A 24,483-nucleotide genomic window follows, 5' to 3' on the forward strand; every position below is an offset into this window, starting at 1 on the left:
CAAGAAATCGTCAAAATTCTAGAGGAGAACCCAGGTAACAACCTCTTTGATCTCGGCTGTAGCAACTTCTTACTGGACTGTCCCTCAAGGCAAGGGAAAGAAAAGCAAAAATGAACTATTGGGATCTCATCAAGATAAAAAGCTTCTGCACAGAGAAGGAAACAATCAGCAAAACTAAAAGGCAACAAACAGAATGGGAGAAGATATTTGCAAATGACATGTTGAATAAAAAGTTAGTATCCCAGATCTAAAAAGAACTGCTCAAACTCAACACCTATAAAATAAAAACTCAAGTAAAGAAATGGGCAAAAGACATGAATTAGACACTTTTCCAAAGAAGACATCCAGATGGCTAACAGACAGATGAAAAGATACTCAACATCCTTCATCATTGGGGAAATACAAATCACAACCACAATGAGATACCACCTCACACCTGTCAGAATGGCTAAAATTAACAACTCAGGCAACAACAGATGTTGGTGAGGATGTGCAGAAAGAGGAACCCTTTTGCACTGCTAGTGGGAATGCAAACTGGTGCAGTTGCTGTGGAAAACAGTATGGAGGTTCCTCAAAAAATTAAAAATATTGTGTCCAGGACCTACAGGGAAGAAAAAAACTAAATTTAATTAAAATAGAGCTATCCTATGACTCAGCAATTGCGCTATTACGTATTTATCCAAAGGATACAAAATGCCGAATTAAAGGGGCATATGCACACCAATGTTTATAGCAGCACTATCGACAAAAGACAAAAAAATGAAATCTTGCCATTTGCAAAAAGGAGGATGGAAGTTGAATGTATTATGCTAAGTGAAATGTCAGTCAAAGTGTCATATGATGTCACTCATATGTGTAATTTAAGAAACAAAACAGAGGAATGCAGGGGAAGGTAAGGAAAAATAAGATAGAAACAGAGAGGAAGGCAAATCGTAAGAGACTCTTAAATACAGAGAACAGAGTTGACGGAGGGGCATTGGGTGGGGGATGCACTAAATGGGTGATTGGCATTAAAGAGAGCACTTGTTGTGATGAGCACTGTTGTGTTGCGTGTAAGTGATGAATCACTAAATTCTTCTCCTGAAACCATTATTACACTATATGTTAGCCAAATTGGATTTAAATTATTAAAAAAATGGGGACAGGGAAGAACTTAAATGTCCAATGCTGGGACATGGTAAACGTGATATGAAAAATCCTATCATGAGAAAGATACTGTGATGCCAGTAAAAACTGTTGAGGTGCACTTAATGGTATGGGAAATTCTAATGATATAACATTAAGTGAAATAAGAAGACAGAAGTGTGTAATCCCAATTTTGTATTATTAAATGAAAAATATATAAACCAGGACACAAACAGAAACATATCAACAATTAGAAGTGCTAATATAGGAATAATGGAGATATAACTGATTTTTATTTTTCAAAATTATATTTCTAAGTTTTCCAGTTTCTAAAATACACATTGATTAATTTTATATGAAGAAAATTATTTTAAGAAAAAGAAACAGCAGGCAGATATCCTTGCTCTGAGAAATTACAAAGTAAAAACTACAACCTGAAAATCAGCTGTCAGAAAATCTGTTTAAGCCCAGAATGGTTTTCTTAGGTTGTAACAAGTGTCCTGTTTGACACACTGTTTATATTTGTGGGCATTTCCTTTTTCATTAGAATTATCTTCAACAGAACTTCCGCTATAAATAACTGATTTGTTTCCTGAACTAATACATACTTGGTCGTTTGTGGTTGTATAAGCTTTTTCAGTTTTTCAAATGAGAATTTTTGAGATATTGTAAAATACCTTGTAATACAAAACATCTGAAAATGAAAGCTCACCAACTTCTGCATTTGGTCCCTAAAATTCTTAAAGAAAATAAGCAAGATAAAATGCAATTTTAGGGGCACCTAGGTGGCTCAGTCGGTTAAGCATCCTACGTCAGTTCAGGTCATAATCTCACGGTTTGTGAATTTGAGCTCCATGTTGGGCTCTATGCTGACAGCTTGGAACCTGGAGCCTGCTTTCAATTCTGTGTTTCCCTCTCTTTCTGCCCCTCCCACTGCCTCTCTCTCAAAACTAAATTAACATTATGAGAAAATTTTTAAAAATGCAATTTTACAAACATCTCTATCAGAACAACTCCATCTCCTACAGTTTTATAATTATGTCTTTCCTAATACTTTATTTGGCTGGATATTTCAAATGTGCAAGTTCTTAGCACTTTGCATTGATAAGTAATCATCAGTCTTCCTGATTCTGCCTCTAGTTAATAAATTAGGATGAACAGAGACTAAGGTTCCTGTGGCAATGCACTTTCACCCTTCTGACCCCGAGTAAATCACTTTACATGCTCTCAACGTGTTAACTGTACTATTATTGTACTTGGAAAATTTAATTAGCACACAAATAATTCTCTGAAATGACCTGATATCACACAAAAGCTCATCTCCTACATTAAAATGTGAAATTTTCTTAAAAATGAATAGGAGAATGATGTGTTAATAGAGAAATAAAAATTCAAGGGAGACAAAAGTAATCACCCTAATATAGCCTACTTCAGCTTTAAAAAAGAAAAAGAGAAAACACTTCAAATTATTGGAAAACATGAACAAAACAATCAGAAAAATTAATGCAAGGAGATGAACAAGCAACTGACCAAAGAAAAATGCTAAATAAAGCTATGCAAAGATATATTAATGAGTAGTATAACATGTGGTACATAATAAAATAAGCTATGAAAACATACTAACTGTTAAAGAAATAAAAATTTGAAAATATTTTTAAATAAAATTTCACACTGCAAACACTGCAAAAAAACTGAATTTTATCCAGAATTGGCAAGAATGTAGGGCAACAGGCTCTGTTATAATTTGTTATTTGAGTGCCAAAAGGCATATCCATGCTAGAAAACACTCTGGTAATATATTTTAAAGTAAAAACTTATGTGTGTCCTTTAAATGAGCCATTCCATTGCTCAAAATTCATCCTATGGAAAATATTAACACAAGTATAGCAAACATTATACTTTACAGGGACAGTCATTACAACAGTGTTACAAAAAAATCAACTAGGTATAGTTCAGAAGTGTACCAGTAGAGGGTTGGTGAAATAAACAGAACATTATAGGACAAACAGGATTAATATATACTGACATAGAAAACTGTCGCATAAAAAGTAAACTGCAAAATAGTACATATAGTATCCTGTTTTTGTTGTGACGGTGTGTATATATGGATGTGAGTGTGTGCATATACATAGAAAAAAAATTTAAACACACACACACACACACACACACACACAATCACAGTCATGCCTGGGTGGCCTGTTGGTTGAGTGTCTGTCTCAGGTCATGATCTTATGGTTTGTGGGTTCAAGGTCCATTTCAGGCTCTAAACTGATATCCTGGGGCCTGGTTGGGATTCTCCATTTCCCACTCTCTCTGTCCTTCCCCTGGTCACACTCTTTCTCTCTCTCAAAATAAATTAAAAAAAAAAAAAAAAACACATTAAATATACACATTTACAGCAAATTATCTTTGTGATGAAGTTATAAGTGATGTTATACAGTAATATACTGATGTTATATTATGTTATATTATATTATATTTTATTATATTATATTATATGTATTTATTGATGTTATATTGCTGTATTAAGACTTGGAAAGAGCCATTGCTGATACTAGTGAAATCAGCATAAATAAAAAGATTTACATGATACTTTTCTCTGAGAATAATTTTAGAATAAACCTTGCTGTTTCTGGATATAGAAGAATATAGTTCTTCAACTTTCAACAAAAATGAGACTAAAGTTCTACTATTTTTCACAATTTGTGGCCTGGCCGAAAATGATTCCTTGGAACTAAAATGGATATTTAATCATTTACTTCAGATTACATTCACATTTAGAGTAACTTAAAAGAATTTTTTTAATGTTTATTTATTTTTGAGAGAGAGAGAGAGAGACAGAGCACAAGCGGGGGAGGGGCAGAGACAAAGGGAGACATAGAATCTGAAGCAAGGTCCAGGTTCTGAGCTGTCAGCACAGAGCCTGATGTGGGGCTCAAACTCATGAACCGTGAGATCATGACCTGAGCCGAAGTCAGATGTTTAACGAACTAAGCCACCCGGGCGCCCCTAGATAAACTTTAAAAATACCTGTTAGGGACTGAATGTTTTTGTCTGACACATAATTCCTATGTTGAAACTCTAACCCTCTATGTGATGTATTTGGAGGCGGGGCCTTTGAGAAGTAATTATTGTTAGATGAGGTCATGAGGGTGGAGCCTCACTGTAAGGTTAATGCTCTAATAAAAACAGGAAACACAGGATCTCTCTGTGCATGTACCCAAGAGGGCCAAATGAGGACATAACCTGCAAGAGGGCCCTCACCAAGAACCTGACCATGTCTGCATTCTGATCTAGACGTCAAGCTTCCAGAACTATAAAAAATAAATGTTTCTCGTTTAAGGCACCCCATGTATGGTATTCTGTTATATCAGCCAAAACTAAATAAGACAGTACCATAAAAGATGGAAAGCTTTAGTGGTATTTTCCCCCTCATTTATAACCAAAACAAAACTCTTCAAGTTAAGCTGATAAAAGCTTCTGAGTTTGAGAAATATTTAAGAGTGTACTGTTTGCAATCTTAAAGTCAAAGAGGCAAAAGAAAATTATAGAAATAATTTAAATAATAGTATCAGAATATCTGGAGGTAATAATATAAGCAACCCTTTAAGAATTTATAGGGTCAATAATATTTAGGCTTGTCTGATAAGTTACATGTAATTATTACTTCATATGAGACACACATTCACAGAGTGGTAAATGAGGCTCTCACAAATTGACCCTTCTTGTGTGCCAAAGACTGCACATTCACATGCATTTTTTTCCTTTGTGTATCATCTCAATCAATCCACATCTCAGTTCTATGACACAGATTTTATTGTATCTATTCCACAGATGGGGAACTTCAAGCTCTTAGAGGGCAACCTGTGTAGGGTCACAGAGTCAGCAGAAGATGGCAGAGTCAGTATTTGACGCCATATCCATCTACCTCCAAAGCTGCTCTTTCCACTGTACTCCAGTCGAAGGTAAATCTACAGATACGTCTCCTGACATATTTAGTATAGTGAGTTTGCTAAAGTATACTCTTTTAGGTTCCCACATTTCAGTACTTGGGTGTTCCAGAGTTAAGCATATTTACTTAATATTGGAATGCTTGAATACTAGAATTAAGACTCAGAAGCTGATTATTAGTAAGAATAGCAACCTTCAAGGCAGTTTAACTTGTTTGAGTTTTAAACTCTGGTCTCTTGTTTCATGTGGCCTTGAAATATCACAGCTCACATTCCTGACACAGTCTGGCAGCCATGAGAGAAGAAACTTGGGTGGGAGAATGCAGCTGTCACTCTTTGAAAGCTTCATTTCTCAGGAAAGCACCAACTTGCAAGGATATCTCTGTATTTGACCTGTCTCAAAGACCAGCCAGTACAGAAATTCTGTTCCTTGCATAGGGGGTAAGAATTATGGAGTGAAAGGGTGAGGGGGTTGTTTATTAAAAACAATGTAAAGCAAGTGATTTAACTCCATGGCTTCCTGAACTAATGAATGACAACAACTGGGGCAAACAGACAAACCAAAAAGCTTGTAAGAAAAGCTGGGGTATGAGATGTCCACAGAGGCTTTGGAGAGGGCCAGTATATTCCTAAGAATTTAGAAATCCATATGCATGCCTAGGACTGTGCCTATGCTCAGGAACGACCTGAGAAGATCTTAGGCTCTCTCATTACTGGTTGTCCTTGAGGATCTACATAAGCAGGAAGTGAAGGCTAAGGGGTAGTTGTCAACTGCCTGATGGCGTATTGAAGTCATGTTCTAACATGCACATAGAACCACTTGGCAAAAAGTGGGAGGTTTCTCAGTTCCAGACATTTAAGGAAATATCTGTCAATGATTAATCACTAAACTAACAGAACACAGATCAGCAGTCACTCTGACAAAGAATATTTATAGAATTTAGTTTTATACATTTATAGAATTAGTTCATAAAACTCAATAAATGAGGAATTACTACTGTAATGAGCAGAAACAACAATCCCCAAGGAAAAGGGAGAATATTATTTTCAGATTTTCTACATTATATTATTTAGAATATCCAGTTTTATACAAAAATTACAAGACACGCAAAGAAATAAAGTATGGTCCGTATATAGGAGGAAAAAAGCAAGCAATAGTTACTATCACTGAATAAAACTAGATGTCAAATCTATTGGATAAAGACTTTAAATCAGCTATTTAAAATATACTCAAATAATAAAAGGAAACCATGTCTAAAGAACTAATTGAATGTATAAGAATGATGTCTCACCAAATAAAGAATACCAATACAGAGAAAGAAATTGCTGTAAACAAAACAAAAACAAAAACAAAAACAGAAATTCTAGAGTATATTATAAAGAGTCTAATAACTAAAATGAAAATTTCATTAGAAAGGCTCAACAGCAGTTTAGAACAGGTAGAAGAAAGAATCATTAAACATAAAAATAGGTCAGTTGAGATTATCAAGTCTAAGCAACAGAAAGAAAAACAATGAAGAAAATTCAACAGAATTTCAGAGTTCTTAGGACATCATCAAGATTATCAACGAATGAATACTAAGTGTCCCAAAAGAGGAGAGAAAGGGATGAAAAAATATTTGGAGAAAAAATAGCCAAAACCTCCCCAAATATGGTAAAAAAAAAAAAAAAAAAAAACATTAATCTCCACCTTAAGCTCAACAAACTCTAATTAGGAGAAACCAGTGAGAACCATATCTAAATATATAATTAAACTGCTGAAAGACAAAGACAAGGAGAGAATCATGAAAGCAGCAAGTTAAATTATATGACCCAACAATTCCACTCTTAGGTATATATAAAAGAGAACTGAAAACATGCTGACACACAAAAACTTGTCCTTTACACATGAAACGATGCTCAGCATCCCTCCTCATTAGGGAAATACAAATCAAAACCACACTGAGATACCACCTCATGCCGGTCAGAGTGGCTAAATGAGCAAATCAGAGGACTCTAGATGCTGGCGAGGATGTGGAGAAATGGGCACCCTCCTACACTGTTGGTGGGAATTTAAAATGGTGAAGCCCCTCTGGAAAACACTGTGGAGGTTCCTCAAAAAATTAACAGTAGAACTCCCCTATGACCCAGCAATAGCACTCCTAGGAATTTACCCAAGGGATACAGGAGTGCTGATGCATAGGGGCACATGTACTACAGTGTTCATAGCAGCACTCTCAACAATAGCCACAACATGGAAAGAGCCTAAGTGTCCATCAACGGACGAATGGATCAAGAAGATGTGGTTTATCTACACAATGGAATACTACATGCCCATGAGAAAGAATGAAATCTGGCCATGTGTAGCAACATGGAAGGAACTTGAGGGTGTTATGCTGAGTGAAATAAGTCAGGCAGAGAAGGACAGATACCATATGTTTGCATGTATAGGTGGATTAGGAGGAACTTAATGGAGGACCATGGGAGAGAAGAAAGGGAAAAATAGTGGTGGAGAGGGAGGGATGCAAACCATGAGAGACTCTTGAACGCTGAGAACAAACTGAGGGCTGATGAGGGTGGGGGGAGGGGAAGGGAGTTATGGGCATGGAGGAGGGCACTTATGGGGACGAGCACGGGGTGTTATTTGGAAACCAACTTGACAATAAATTATTTAAAAAAAAACTTGTCCTTTAATACTGTGTGCCATTTTCGCAAAAAAAAAAAAAAAATGCATACCTCCATCTAATTATGGAAAACCATTAAATAAAACCAAATTTGGAGACATTCTATTAAATGACTCACCAGTACTCATCAAAAGTAAAATCAAGGGAAGACAGAGGAACTGTCAGATTGGAGGAGACAAAGAGATGTAATCCGTGAATGACATGTGGAATCCAGCACTGGATTTTGGAACAGAAAAAGGCACTGGGAAACACTGAGCAAAGTCTGCCATTTAGTTAACAGTTATTTATCACAGTTAATATCTTGGTTTTGATCATTGTGCTATGGCTATGTAAGTATGTGTGTGTGTACCCAGGGTGAAGGTATATGTAAATACTGACAATTTTTTGCAACTTTTCTGTGTTTAAAATTCTTTCAAAAATAAAATATAAGAAGAAAGACTGATACAGATAGAATAAGTTTAGAAGAGAGCTACTAAGATAGTGAAAAGATGTAAAAGCATGCCGTATGAGAACTTTTTTTTTTTTTTTTTACATTTATGGACTTATTTTGAGAGAGAGAGAGAGAGAGAAAGAGCCAGCATGAGCAGGGGAGGGGCAGAGAGAGAGGGAGAGAGATTATTCCAAGCAGACTCCATGCTGCCAGTGCATAGCCCAGTGTGGGGCTGAAATCAAGAGTCAGATGCCTAATGCTTAATTGATTGAACCACCCCGGTACCCCAAAAGGACATATTTGAACAAATCAGAAATGTTTAGCTTGAAAAAAAATAACTGTCACATAAAACTTAAGGATTATCACGTTGAAAATAATGGGTTATTTTTTGTTTCTTTTTTTTTTTTTTTTAGTATGAACTCTGCAATCAGACATTTAAACAGAATCTAAAAGATTTTTACTCTATGTGAAAAAGCCCTGCAAGGAAATACACTCTTTTTACCGGATGAGTTCTACTATAAAGTGAATGAACATTTGTCTGCAATGCTGTAAAGATTACTCAAGGATAGCATTGGGACTGGATTTAAGGCTTTATAAAGTTCTCTTTTGTCCAAGTTCCACCTTGCCTGTAAAGAGAAGGATCTAGGGACTAAGAAGCCATGAAGGATGTAACTGAAGGCACCAGGCAGAATTTTTCTCATAGAGATAAAGCAGTAGTCACAAAAGCTACGGTTGTTGCTAGGAGAGATAAAGCTAACACAAGATAAGGGAGTGAGATAAGATTGGTGGAAAAGTTGTTAATCAGTGCCATAAAAAGTCAAACAAACTGAATATTTGGTTTAAGAAGTTCAAGATATTTTGAACAGGGGTTTGAATCATGATGTTTTTGAGGACTTTATTAAGGCAAGCTAGGCATTTTCCAACCCTTCACTTCTGTGATTCTATTATTTTAAAGGAAAACATACTTCCAATATCTCTTTATTTTGGAGCTCTGAATAAATGGAAAATGCTAGTCTAAAGCAGCTGCTCTATGTTCATATATTGTGTGTGTGCATGCGTGCGTGCATGTGTGTGTATGTACACCCATGTATAATAATATACCCCTATCTGAACAAACCTTTGAAGAGATCCTGACAATACCCCTCCTCCATAGATTTATGGCAATATTCTCTAATCTTAGACAATAAGTAAACAGGCTCTCTATATTTATTTAATTAAATAATTAAATTTAATTTAATAAAAATAAAAAATCTCATGTGATGATACTTCCAATAGAGCACTATTACTTCTGCTTAGTTCTAACTTAGAGCATACAGACTTGTCCTCTATATTAACAACAATTTCTCCTAATATAGCTAACTGAATTAGACTGCTTTCAGAGGATTGAGGAATTTATAAAATAGGTAATTCAGTTCAGGATCAGGATAATCAGAAGAGGTTACAATTAAGATTTATTAAAAAAAGATTTATTGAAAGTATCAAGAGTAAAATATGCTAAAATGCTAAGAAAGTGAAATACTAAAAAATTTTAAATGTCATAAATTTTAAAATTAAGTTATGCATTTTTTCATTACGAGCAAACAAATTCTTAGCTTACGTAGATGAGAATTCACTTAGGCCTTTGCACATAATAGTTATTCTATAGGTGTATGCTGAGTTTCTTTTAAGGTTTGACTTCATATGAATTAGCAAACAAGAAAGAAAAAAGCAAGCATTTGAAAGTACAAACCAACCTATCATCATTTTTGGGTCAGTTTTACTGCTATTGACATTTATAGATGTATCAGGGTCTTGCAGCTGAAAGGTAGGAATACTGAGATAAGAAAGTCTTCACTGTCCTCTTCGCTACATGGCATGTCTCTGACACTCATTCTCAATCACTCTATCCTTCCATAGCCACGGATTTGTGGACTCAAATTAATGGTTTTGTTTTGTTTTGTTTTGTTTAATCTATTTAGGGACAATTCTCAGGGCTATATTCTTTTTGCTTCCACCCTGGCTCTTGACTCAGTTCCGTATTCCCTTCCCTCTGCACTTTGCAAGATCAGGCTAAAGATTTCTCTTTAGCTTGTTTCTTTTTTCTCAAATAGCCGAGAAGTGAATCCAAGGAAAACAGGTGAGTACTTTCAAGGATACTCGATAACCTACTCAGTAGAAACTACCTCTGGGTACTCTCAGCAGAATCACCTCTGGTGACCAATCAGTCTTGATTGATTTCCTTTACTTTGACTTTATTTTATTTCAGCACTGTTCAATTATAAGATAAAAAGCTGGGAAATTTTCTAGCATTAATTTCAAAAAGTGATGAAGATGTCTTTAAGAAAAATGTTAAAAGTATAGGAAGCTTTTTTTGGTTAACTTTGAGTATAGTGATTCTTCATAGAGTCATAAAATCATCTGGTTCAATGACAAAGGAACAATAACAAGTCTATACCAGATTTTCTACTTTACAGACAAAAGTAAATTAAAAATTTTATAGTCTCTGTAGGATCTTCCTCCAGATCATGTTATGTGATTTAAACCTAGATTAAAAAATCCATAGTCTTGGTAAATTACAATTTAACTTTTTATGTATGTATAAGAAAATCTTTTTCTTATAAGATACCACAGTTCTCATGTAATCTTTAAACTGAGATACAGAATTATTTGGTGACTTCCAAGTATTTTAGATAAACTTTGATAATCATATTATCTGTAAATTTTTATTATATATATGTTACTGCATAGAGAAAGCATGAAAGGTATCTCTAAACCCTCCTTTGTATACATTTAGCTTAGGGTTGTTAAGGCTTTCCTTTTTTTGGTTCAGATATTTATATTCAAGAGTAAATTATACCCTGTGTCCTTCAAAAATTTAGTAACTTTTACCATATGTTACCAGTTATTAGTCACTGATCTCCAGTCTGAATTTCAATGAACATACCTGACATAATCAAGTGCTCAAAATATAGTATGGTTGATAAATCATAGGATTTACGAAAGGCTCTGAGTCTACCAAGGCTATATATAAGAGGTAGTATTTTAGTCTGAAACTAAATACTCTACAGTATCTAGATATTATTAAAAAAAAGATATTTTCTAGGCAGACAAAAGCAAAGAAAACCATTTGAGACATAAAAGATATATTCAAAGGTACAGGCACAAGAGATCATTGGAAATATCAAATGATTCAGTTACAAAGTTAATTGGGGAGGATGGGTGTGAGGGATGTTAAATGAAGCTAGTTCAACAGGTTAGTGTCAACTATGGATGACCTATTAGTCCATGAACTTGAAAGTAATGAAAAGCAACTGTTGGGTTTTAAGCATCAGAGTTATATGATCATTTCCATATTTCAGAATTTAGTGGATGGATTAACAAGGAAGAAATTAGAAACGGGAACACAAGTCAGGAGGCAACCCAACAGACCAGACAAAGATGAAAGAAGTGAACTGAAGAAATGGTGATGAAATAAGAGATGAAGATGAAAATGAGAAGGTACATTAGGAAGACATGTAGGAGTTAGGCTAGAAAATAATTTGTGACTAATAGGATGTGAAGTGTAAGAAAAAAGAAGTAGAAAAATTCTTAAGTTCACAGCTTAGGTACCTGGGTGGGTAGTGGAACTTTCCTAGGAAATACAGGCCAAAGCTCACATTTAGAAGATCAATTTGGAACACACTAAATATAAGAGAGCTAGGTGCCATTCTGGTAGAAATGTTTATTGGACTTTTGAATAGATAATCTAGGTCCCTAAACAAACTCAACTTTTCCAAAACACATTATAAAAAAACTGTGAAAAATCTTAAAAGCAGAGACAGAAAAGAAGCTTATAACTTCCAAGGACACCCCTCCCCCCCCCCCCCCCCCCCCCCCCCCCCCGCAATGCTATCAGTGGATTTCTCAGCAGAAACCTTCCAGGCCAGGAAGGAGTAAGTGGGATGATATATTCAGAGTGCTGGAAGCAAAAAAATGCTAATCAAGAATACCCTATCTGGCAAAATGAAGGAGAAATAAAGATTTTCCCACACAAATAAATGCTGAAGAATTTCATCACCACTAGACCTGTTTTATGGGAAAGGGTGAAAAGAGGGGTGCCTGGGTAGCTCAGATGGTGGAGCATCTGGCTCTTGATTTCAGCTCAAGTGATGATCTCAAAGTCGTGAGATCAAGCCCTGTGTCGCCGTGGGCTGTGAGCTGAGTGTGGAGCCTGCTTAAGATTCTCTCTCTTTCCCTTTGCCCCTCTCCCCTGCTTGCATGTGCTCTCTCTCTCTCTCTCTCTCTCTCTAAAATAAGAGACAAAAAAAAGAAGAAGAAAAAGGAAAGGAAAAGGTGAAAGTTCTTCAGGCTGAAATGAAAGGATGCTAATTGGTTATCTGAAAACATGTGAAAATATACAGTACACTAGTTAAGATAACTATACAGTCAAATCCAGAATTCTCAATAATGTATTATCATTGTATGATAATCATATAACTCCAGCATGAAGGTTAAAGAAAAAAAGGATTGAAAGTAACTGCAGCTACATTAAATTTTAAGTGAAAACACAATTTAAAAAGAGGTAAGTTGTAACATCAAAACATAAAAGGAGCAGGGGTAAAGTAGAAGGGTAGAGTTTGTGCATTTGAATGAAGTTCAAATTGTTAGAATAAAATAGCTATATCTAGATGAGGTTTTATGTAAGCCTCATGGTACCCATAAAAAAAAAAAAACCTACAGTAGATACACAAAGATACAAAGATATACAAAGAGTAGGGAGCCAAAGTACACCGCTAAGGAAAACCATTAATTAATAAAAGAAGACAGCAAGGAAAGAAGAAAGGAATACGGAACTACAAAATAGCCAGAAGACAATTAATACGATTGCATTAGTGAGTTTTTATATATCAATAAATACTCAATATAAATGAACTCAATTCTCCAATTAAAAGGTAGAGTGGATGATTAGATTAATAAATCAATATCTGGGGTGACCATGTGGCTCAGTCAGTTAAGCGGCTGACTCTTGATTTGAGCTCAGGTCATGATCTCATGGTTTGTGAGTTTGAGCCCCATCTAGCTCTGTGCTGACCATGCAATGCCTGCTCGGGAGAATCTCTCTCCTCTCTCTCTGCCCCTCCTCCACTCATGCTTGTGTGCGCTGTCTCTCTCTCTTAGAATAAATAAAGAAAAACTTAAAAATAAAAAAGACAAGATCTTGGGTGCCTGGGTGGCTCAGTCGGTTAAGCATCCGACCAGCTCAGGTTACGATCTTGCAGTCCGTGAGTTTGAGTCCAGCCTCAGGTTCTGTGCTAACAGCTCAGAACCTGGAGCCTGCTTTGGATTCTGCGTCTCCCTCTCTCTCTGTTCCTTCCCTGCTTTAATTCCGTCTATCTTTCTTTCTCTCTCTCTCAAAATGAATAAACATTTAAAAAAATACAAGACCTAATGATATGCTGCCTATAAGGGAGTCACTTCAGCTCTAAGGACATACATAGGCTCACAGTAAAAAAAAAAGTGAAAAAGATAATCAAGTGGAAACCAAAAGTGGCCAGGGGTGGCTATATTTATATCAGACAAAATAAACCAAAACAAAAACAATTCAAAATGTACAAGTGATAAAGCCATGATATAATAACAATAAAGGGTCAGTTCATCAACAGGGTATATAACAATCATAAATCCATGTGTACTCAATGTCAGGGCACCCAAATATATAAGAAAATATTCACAGATATGAAGGGAGAAATAAACAACAATATGATAATAGCAGGGAACTTCAATATTCCACTTTCAACAATGGTTTGATCATCCAATAAGAAAATCAATAAGGAAATGTTGGACTTGAACTATAGTTTAGACTAAATGGATCTAAATACATATACAGAACATTCAATCCAATAGTAACAGTATATAAATTTTTGTCACGTGCACATAAAACATTCTCCAGAATAGATCATGTATTAGGCTACAAAACAAGTCTTAACAAATTTAAGAAGAGTGAAAGCATACCAAATATCTTTTCTAACCACAATGACATGAAACTAGAAATCACTAACAGGAAGAAAACTGGAAAATTCACAAGTACGTGGAAATTAAGCATACTTCTGAACAACAAATGGATAAAAGAAGAAATCAAAAGTGAAATAAAAAAAGTCCTGAAAAAAACCAAAAACGGAAACACAACATACCAAAACAATTATAAGATGACATCTCTAGTGATAAATGCCTTTTTAGGAAAAAAGAAAGGTGTCAAATTAACAGCCTAACAAATTAACAACACCTCAAGGAACTAGCAAAAAAGAACAAACTAAGCCCAAACTTAGCAGAAGAAAGGAAATAATAAAGATCACAGAATGTTGGTGGGAATGTAAACTGGCACAGCCACTAAAGAAAACAGTATGGAAGTTCCTCAAAAAATTAAAAACAGAACTATCATATGAATCAGCAATCACAACTCTGGGTATATATCCAAAGGAAATGAAATCTGGTTCTTGAAGAGAGATCTGTACTCCACCTTCATTGCAGTATTATTCACAATAGCTAAGCTGCGGAAACAACCTAAGTGTGTGTCTACAGATGAATGGATAAAGAAAATGTGATGTGTACATATAACACACACACACATTTTTATATCAGTGCAACAGAATATTATTCAGCCATGAGAAAGAAGAAAATCCTGCCATTTGCAACAACATGGATAGACCCTGAGGCCATAAGGGATAGACAGAGAAAGATAAATACTGTATGATCTCACTTATATGAGGAAACTAAAAAAGCCAAACTCATAAAAACAGAGGGTAAAGTGTTGGTTGCCATGGGCTGTGGTTGGGGGAAATGGGGAGATGCTGGTCAAAAGCTTTTCAGTTAATAAGATGAATAAGTTCTGGGGATTCAACGTACAGCATAATGACTACAGTGAACAACAGTGTATTATATGATTGAAAGTTGCTAAAAGAGTAAATCTTAAATGTTCTTATCACACACGTTTAAAAAGGTAATTATGTGAGGTGATGGAAGTGTTAACTAACTCTACTGTAGTAGTCATTTTGCAAGTGATGTATCAAATCATCACCTTAACTTACATAATATGTCAACTGTACCTTGATGAAGCCCAGGAAAAATTTTAAAAATTAATAAAATAAATGAGTAGTACCTGGCATACAGTAAGAAAAAAAGCAAATAAGGAAAGAAAAAGTAAATAAATCAGATAAAACCCAAACAATAACAGTAATAAAAGATGAGTACAGAAATTGATGAAGTTAAAATGAAACGGACAACAAATGCATAATAGAGATTATCCACTAGTCAAAAGCTAGATTGGGGAAAAAAAAATAATATTAATAAATTATCAGCAAGACTTATCAAGAGAGGAAAAGAAGTGAGAAAAGACACAAATTATCAATATCAAGAATGAAAAAAAGATTCATTATTGCAGATCTTACAAACATTAAAAAATTAAATACCTATGTGAAATGAAATCATTCATAGAAAAAAGATTTACCAAAATGACACAGGAAGAACTAGATACAGAAAATATGAATAGTTCCATATACTTTTAGGAAAATAAATCTGCAGTTAAAAGTGTTCCTATAAGGCACTTGGGTGGCTCAGTTGGTTAAGCATCTGACTTTAGCTCAGGTCATGATCTCATGTTTGTGAGTCTGAGTGCCACATCTTGTGAGCTCAAGCCTCCCACTACTGGGTGAGCCCCAGCCCTGCTTTGCTCAGCCCTGCCTCTCTCTCCCTCTGGTCCTTACGTACTTGTTCTCTCTCGTTCACTCTCGCTCGCTCTCTCAAAAAAAAGAAAAAGAAAAAGAAAAAAGAAAAAAGTCTTCCTGTAAAGAAAACTCAAGGCCTAGCTAGCTTCATGTGTAAAGTCTTCTAAAATACTAAGGAAGAAGGGTATGCTGGCTGGCTCAGTCAGTAGAGCATTCAACTTTTAATCTTGGGGTCATGAGTTCAAGCCTCGTGTTGGGCACAGAGCTTACCTTAAAAAAAAAAATACTGAAAAAGAAATAACACTGAATTTGAAAACCTTTCCAGCTAACAGAGGAAGAGAGATCACTTCCTGTTTTTATGAAATTACCATAATCTTGGTTCCAAAGTTGGACAAAAGAAAATAACAACTGGTATATATGGATATCCGCATTAGAGAAAATTCTTCATCGAAAGGCATTTTTTGTTACTGTGAAGTAACCACTGCACAGCAGATGAGCTACTATTTCATGTAACCACAATTCCTATCATTACCGCTAGAGAAAACTTCTTACACGATGTTATAAGTATAAAATATTTTACATAAATCATAATTTATATCTTTATATTGAAATTAAAGTGATAAAGAAAATACAGAATTAAAAAGAAACTATAACAAATTTACACAGGGATGATTTAGGAATTCTACATGAATGGAGGATCAGGGTAACCTATAAGAGTTACAAAGGTTAGGGGCGCCTGGGTGGCTCAGTCAGTTAAGCATCCGACTTTGGCTCAGGTCATAATCTCATGGTTCGTGGGTTCAAGCCCGGCGGCAGTCTCTGTGCTGACTGCCAGCTCAGAGCCTGGAGCCTATTTCAGATTCTGTATCTCCCTCTCTCTGACCCTCCTCTGCTAACACTGTCTCTCTCTCTCTCAGAAATAAATGAAACATTTAAAAAATTAAAAAAAAAAAAAGAGTTACAAAAGTTAGTCACTTTTGGTCTATAATTCCTAACATATGAAAACCAGGTAGAGGTTAATGTGCTTTGCATTTTACTTAGAATTGAGCCAATAATAAAAAACATTTTGCAAAAGCCTCAGAAGGCAAATATTTTAAGTCAGATGGGTTGGACATTCTTGTATAATAGTTTATTTCTCTATTTAAATTTTTTGAGCTTCTATTTATTTTTGAGAGAAAGAGGGGCTTTTATTTATATTTGAGAGACAGAGGGAGACACAGAATCTGAGGTAGGCTCCAGGGTCTGAGTTGTCAGCACAGAGCCAGATGTAGGGTTCGAACTCATAAACCACAATCCATGACCTGAGTAGAAGCTGGATGCTTACCCAACTGAGCCACTCAGGTGCCCCTATTTCTGTCTTTAAAAATCCCTTTAGAAGCACCAAGAGAGTTCCTTCTAGTTAATATCACTTTTTATCAGGTTCCATTTACCAAGGCTGGGTGGGTACACGTGTTAATGCTAAAACTGCTGCCAAGTAAGTCCTGTGTTGCCAGGAAGCTCACGAAAGAGATGGGTAGCTGGCCGCCAGGGCTTGTCTCATGGTTGCTTTGTATCCAACAAAGAATGATGCTGAACCTTCTGAAATTAATCCTGGCTGCCCCATCAGGGGTAACGAAATGTCACAACATAATTTTGAAAAGACACAATAATTCCCTTCTAGAAGATTAGGTTTTTAGAATTTTATATGCATCAAATACATTATAATGCTACAAGATCATCAGTATGAGGATGTATTACTGAATCTCAATAAAAAATGACTATATATGGCATCTCAGTGGGTGTATTTGTATTACATAGCTAGTTTCCTTGGTGGAATGTAGGGGGATATGTGTGTGTGTGATTGCCCATTTGTGAAATACATTTGCAAACCTCAATAACAAGTATTTATTAATTATTAATGGACAGTTATACCTGATCAGGGGCAATAATAATATTGAAATGACTTCTGTTTATATAGTACTTATCCTTTTAAAGATTTTTCACACCTATTAACTAATTTTTATCTTCACAATAACCTGTGAGATAATAAGGTAATACTGTCTTCCTAAGATTATGAATAAGCTATTCTTTCTTTTTTTTTTTTAAATGTTTTATTTATTTCTGAGAGAGAGAGAGAGAGAGTGAGTGAGTAGGGGAGGGTCAGAGAGAGAGGGAGACAAAGTATCTGAAACAGGCTCCAGGCTCCAAGCTAGCTGTCAGCACAGAGCCCGATGCGGGGCTCGAACCCACGAACTGTGAGATCATGACCTGAGCCGAAGTCGGACGCTTAACCAACAGAGCCACCCAGGCGCCCCGAGCTATTCTTTCTTATTTAGAAATGTTACTTTTTCCCTCTAATCCTCGTTACACCAAGGGAGTTGATTAAGCTTTATTATTATAAAGAGGTTTTTAAAAAAAGTTTATTTATTTATTTTGAGGGAGAAAGAGAGAGTGCAAGTGGGGAAGGGGCAGAGAGAGGGGCAGACACAATTTTTAGCAGGCTCCACGCTATCAGTGCAGAGCCCGACCTGAAGCTTAAACTCCAGAACCGAGAGATCATAATCCAAGCCAAGATCAACTCAGATGCTTAACTGACTGAACCACCCAGGCACTCCTAAGGATTTTTCCTGTATGTGGAGTCAATAAAGGGGCTGAGTGGTCCTCAAAGCCATAAGATACCAGACTCACAATTAAGGCATGTATATATGTGTATATATGTATACAGATTTGTTACATTTTAAGACTATAAGTGTACTTTACTAAGAATATATACGAAGGTCCTAGTTGACCCTGTCTCTTTTCTGTGTACTTTTGCAGACACTTTCCATTCACTCTGATACAGTCTTTTGGTATTTAAGGATGTAATGGATGGCAGTGACTGTCACCCTCTCCCAACCCTCTACCCCCAAATAAATATCAGACTCCTTACATAATATGCCATACTCCATATTTTTCACTGATTGTATTCTTTATCAAAATTTTCATAGTTCTTGATTTCACTAGGTATTTTTGTCTCAATCTAATAAAATAAATTATGCAAAAGTACAAATTACTGTGAACTGTCTAATATACCTACTCACCTGACAAAACTATCTATCAAGGGAACTGGAGAGGTAACAGTTTCTTACTCAAAGGGATAATTAGAGGAAGTAGAGATTCAGACCATCTGGGAGGAGTCCGAGGTCTGCCTGGTATTACTCCTTTAGCCATAGCACTTCGTCAATCATTTCACCATCTACTACTAAAGCTGTCCAAGTACAAAAAGGCTAAAAAGGCTAAATGAGTTCTGCCTGGATGTACTTACAGGTCACCATGGATGAGTCCATAGATCTGTGGCATGCTCTGATGATAGATTCCTTTCAAAATGACTATGAGGAGAATCACCACAAAAGCTGGAAGTCCCCAACTCAGAAGGAAAAATAGCAGATATCGCCTCTCTGAGTGTTCATCGTTCATCACCAGTACGTACCAGAAATTCACAGACTAAGGAAGGAAACAGAACATAAAATGAACAGGTTCTGGTCTAATGGCACAGTACACACACTTACTACTGACTAACCAAAGGGCTAGCACTACTTAATAATTATTTTTTATTTGATTGTTTATGGTTAGTTCACACATTCATTCTTTCATACACCTAAGAAATTCAGGATACCTCTTAAATCCTGAAACACTGAAAAATATTTATTGTACTTTTTACTTTCTTTAGTTTGCTTTGATTTATTCTGTCACAATTATCTGTGTTTGTTCTGTGACTGTGTCTTTGAAGAAATATACACTGATATTCAAACCTACTTCCCATGTAAACAACTTCATGATGATAAGGAAGCAAATCGCCCGTGGTCCCAGACTTTTTGACAATTTTTATTACAACCTTATATAACAGGGCTAGACATTTTTCCAGGGAATGTGAATACAATTGTGAAGATATCCACATGTCAGTTCCCAGCAGGAGACACAGAGGAGTAAACAGAAAATGACTCCACAGAAAAAAAAGTACTATGATGGGGGTAGTTTTTGTAGTGGTTTTTCTTTCTCAGTTTTATACTCTCTTTTTCATTCATTTACCTGACAGATATTTATTGAGTGCTTACTAAATTCCAAGGGGCAGTCTAGGCAAAGGGGATAGAGCAGTGAAAGAGACAAGCGGAGGTATTTGCTTTCTGGTATGTTGGTTTCCAAACAAGTGGGAAAGAAATATTAATATTTTAATATATTTTATATTTATATTATATTTTATACCCACTATTTCTTATTAAGATCAAAATATAAAGGATAAGCATACAGACAGAAGAATGAGGGGCACATCAGATAAACAGAATAGGAAAACAATATGTTCTTATGGGCTCCAAATCCCATGCCTTAGCTCCCACACCTAAGCCAAATTTGGAACTTGTCAACACTGAATGTCATCTTTTTTTCACACAATGATACTTCTTTACTAGATAAATCCTCCTTCTCAGTTTCATCTGGTAGAAAAAGTGTGAGCATATATAAATTACATATATACACCTATATACATACACATATATTTATATATACATCAGAGGGACAATCAGTAGCAAGCAACAATTCCAGAGCTTCAGTCTCCTTATGTATACAAAGAGGTTCTTACAAAGATTAAATGAGATGCTATGTATAAAGTGCTGAACACATAGTCACCATTGGAAAATGTTACCACCTCCCTTAAATCTCCTATTAGGAATTCAGTGTGAAAGAAAAAATAAACAGTCTAAGACCAAAAGTAAGCTGTGATACAATGGAAACTCTTTCTATGGGATAAATAAGCATGCCTAATGTTCCTGGGAAGGATTTCAGTGCTGTTTATGGAGGCTTCCAAGTAAGGTTCTATCTGGACCACATCAGCCTTGAGGGATTAGTACTGATTGGCCTAAGCCAGGAAAAAATAAATAAAAAATGTTTGGTTACTTGGAGATTTTTGTCTCTGAATTTCATTTCCTGTCAGCACTTCATATCTTTATGTATATCTGCGTATGTCTGTAATTATGGAGCATGTTTTGAGTTGTTGCTTATGTAAATTTGTTCTAACTTCTTTTTCTAATCATTGGGTCCAACAGGGTTTTCTCCCTTCTTTCCGTAATTAATACTGGGACACGCACCCAAGTAAGTGGGACCGTATCAAGTGTCTGACACTGAGGTGATCAAACAGCCTGTTACAGAATGAAAATTCTGGCAAAAGAAGAATTATTAGCCCATTTCGCAAATAAAATAAAAGTATTAATTATTTGTTTTAAATAGATGTTTGTGTGTATCCCTGTAAGATGGTAACTCAGTGGGATATCTTGTGGAAGAATCAGAAAGGAGAGCATGTTAATTGACTTCTAAGTTGATTCATCATGATAGAGATTGGAATATTTCAAAAATGTCTGCTTTTATAAAGATGGACATTAGTTCCATCATTTAGAATCACCCAACTTTTTGGCAACTGTCTGACCTTTACCAGAGTTTCAGATAAGACTGACACAAGCCTAAGTGTTGGTTAGATTTGGACATGCATGGCTTCTGCTCCAAAGAGCTCAAGGCACAGTGCTGAGGAACAGTCAGTTAAACAACACAAGCTCTTACAGTCACAACCTTTTGCTGACTTAAAAAAAAATCCCTTCCCCTCCTAAAAGAATTCAACCACTGAGATGTACTTTAAGGACAATATTTCCCATTGTAAGTTTTGTTCTTTTTGCTATAGAATTGAGATACTATGTAATGAAATGATGTTTAATTATCTTAGAAATACCATATGGCTCAAACATAAAATATTTTAATACAGTATGGTAGGAACCTTTTGGGATATGCCTAGGTCATGAGTTCTCAGAATCCTATCTTCCACCCCAAAATATGCATAGTGGATCATGACCCTGTCCTTCCATTCATAGCTGATTTGATCTGGGGGAGAAGTTTGACCAGGCTGGGTCAATGATGAGTCACTAAATTTCTTGAAATTCAGCTGGTCAGCTGAAAAAAAAGACATATGAACTTTAGTGGTAGGAACAGGCAACAGCACAGTGAAGAGCAAATGTTATGTTTTCAGAGAAGAGACAAAGTTCTTACAATTCTTGGGTTCAGTAAGTTATCCTATATGCTCATTATTCCTTTTATGATTTTAATGTTTGCTTAAATTAGCTCAATTGACTTTCTCTTTGTTGTTAAAAGAAACAAGGAATATGGACGAGATATATATTGCTATTCAAAAGCATGGGATTAAAATTACCCATTACTACTATTCTCTAAACAGAGAAGACAGTGGAGAACTGACTACAGTCTTTTCCTTGTAATCAAGTTTCTTCTTTTGTAATCTAAGGGAAGAGTGTTTAAAGACCATTATGTTTGTGTAATAATTTCATGTTGACAGATTCACAGCATATGCTGTGTGCCATGGCGTCTGTGTGATAATCCAATATTGGAACTAGCAAAATTTTGAGAACTCACTGCAAGTTAAAGGGTGTCACTCTCACCCAAACATGCTTCAGGTGGAGTGAGCATGGCTTGCTGTTCACTGTCCATATGTCATTTTTCCTACCTACCCAACACTAACTGTGAACTGAAAATTTCCATAGTTAGGTCTCTATTTACGTTTCTCTCTAAGCTTTAAAAATTTTGTTAGAACCATCTTATAGGCCATCTGAAGACATCATCACTATGTAGTCATGTTATATTTTTAGCCAAAATGTAACTATCCCCCAATTTAACCAACTACACTAATTTAACTTGACTACCCTTCATAACACACAGCTTACAGATTCCCAGCATCAATGTAATGCAGGCAAAAGGCAAGCCCCAAATGATTTAAAACTATTTTCAGCCTTAGGAACCCAATAGACACTTCGAAAGAGACAAGTGAATAAAATGTTTTGCAGTGTCCAAAAATCAGTGATGTTACCACAGTCACATTTTTAATGTCACCTCTAAACACTGCTGCATTTGAATTACCACCTTCTCAGGGAGCCTAGGTAGCTCAGTTGGTTAAGTGTCCGACTTCAGCTCAGGTCATGATCTCATAGTTTCTGGTTTGAGCCCTGCATTGGGCTCTGTGCTGAGAGCTCGAATGCTGTAGCCTGCTTTGGATTCTGTGTCTCCCTCTCTCCCTGTTCTCTCTCTCTGCATCACACTCTGCTTCTCTCTCTTTCAAAAATAAATAAACATTAAAATATTTTTTTGAATTACCACCTTTTCATTTCTGTCAATGCTCACCACTGAAGTATGATATATTTGAATTTGCATACTTATCAAAACTACCAGCATTTCAAGATTCCCTAGGTGACTGTAACTTGAGAGCACATAATTAAAAGCCGATTTTAGGGGCACCTGGGTGGCTCAGTCAGTTAAGTGTCTGACTTCGGCTCAGGTCATGATCTCCCAGTCTGTGGGTTCGAGCCCCGCATTGGGCTCTATGCTGACAGCTCAGAGCCTGGAGCCTGCTTCAGATTCTGTTTTTTCCTCTCTCTCTGCCTCTCCCCTGCTCACTCTCTGTCTCTCAAAATAAAATGAAGACATAAAAAAAATTTTTAAAGCCCATTTTAATAAATTTAAAGACAACTACTTACTGATATTTGTGAAAATTTCCTGTCATCAATACAATGTATACCAATAAAGGAAAGGAGAATTTGCAGAGGTCCAAACACAAACTTTAAAAATAAACTTCCAGGTAAATAATGAATAATATAAATAATGACTTGAAAGTTCTTTTGAAAAGACCTGATGATTTAGTGACTTGATTTGAGCTTTGACATGGTTCTGCATGGATAAGCTGCATGTTTTTGGCCAACATCATTTAGTTCCTCTGGGTTTGTTTCTGTCTCTGGTAAAGGGACAAGTTAAACTATGTTACTAACATTTTCCTGACTCATACTTTGTGACTGAATATTGTAGAAATTACAATTCCTTAAATAAAAACATTAATGGTCTGGATGCTCAGACTGTGAATTTTAGAAGTAATACTGACTTTACAGATCATCTTACCACACATACCCTCTTATTTAGAGATGAGGAAGCAAAGGCAATGAGAGAAAAGAACAGCTTTTTCATATTTTGGTTAGTTATAGATGGGCGTAGAAAACAAGTCCAAACCTCCTTTGAAGACTGATTAAGATTTATTTCCATAGAGACTTATGCAAATATTGACAGTATTTTTCACACAAGAGCTTTTTTTCCCCCCTCTCATTTCCCCCCCACACTTAATATGCCTGTGGAGATGTATTTTTCTGGTAAAAATAAGGAGATTATCCTTTCTCTTTTCCTCTCCATTTTTTTGCTAATACTAAATGAGAATTTACAAGTTTTATCAGCAGATAAATTGCTCAAACATGACTGTGATCTGTGGTAGATTAATTTTTGTGTACCTCAGAGTATCTAGTAAAATGTTTTGCATACAGTTATTCTTGAGAAATACCAAACAAATGAAGATTTATACAATTTGAGTTAGTAAGTTTTGTTGAATTTAACAACAATTTTATAATTTGATTTAGTTACGGAGTTGACTCAGTTATATACTATCTTGCCAGAAAAGATTTCTGGGAGGCCTGAAAATTTTAATTGATTTAACTGAACTCCTACTGAAGAGGGTCAAAGTTAACTAGTGCAAACTTGGAAATGTTAAATGCAATACTTTATGAGAGGAAGAATGGAACCAATAATATTTACTA

At 35.7% G+C, this 24,483-nt stretch overlaps 1 protein-coding gene across 1 annotated transcript in view; it reads right to left on the bottom strand.

Moving 5' to 3' along the window:
• ADGRV1 (adhesion G protein-coupled receptor V1) overlaps positions 1-24,483 on the bottom strand; it is a 500,208-nt gene that overhangs the window by 161,574 nt on the left and 314,151 nt on the right. Inside the window, exon 87 of the mRNA XM_039255493.1 lies at positions 19,131-19,309. Coding sequence (XP_039111424.1) covers positions 19,131-19,309 — 179 coding nt within the window. The remainder of the gene's footprint in view (positions 1-19,130; positions 19,310-24,483) is intronic.

This window comes from Hyaena hyaena, unplaced genomic scaffold, assembly GCF_003009895.1.
Source record: "Hyaena hyaena isolate Hyena2069 unplaced genomic scaffold, ASM300989v1 scaffold_529, whole genome shotgun sequence".
NCBI classification, from domain to species: Eukaryota; Metazoa; Chordata; class Mammalia; order Carnivora; family Hyaenidae; genus Hyaena; species Hyaena hyaena.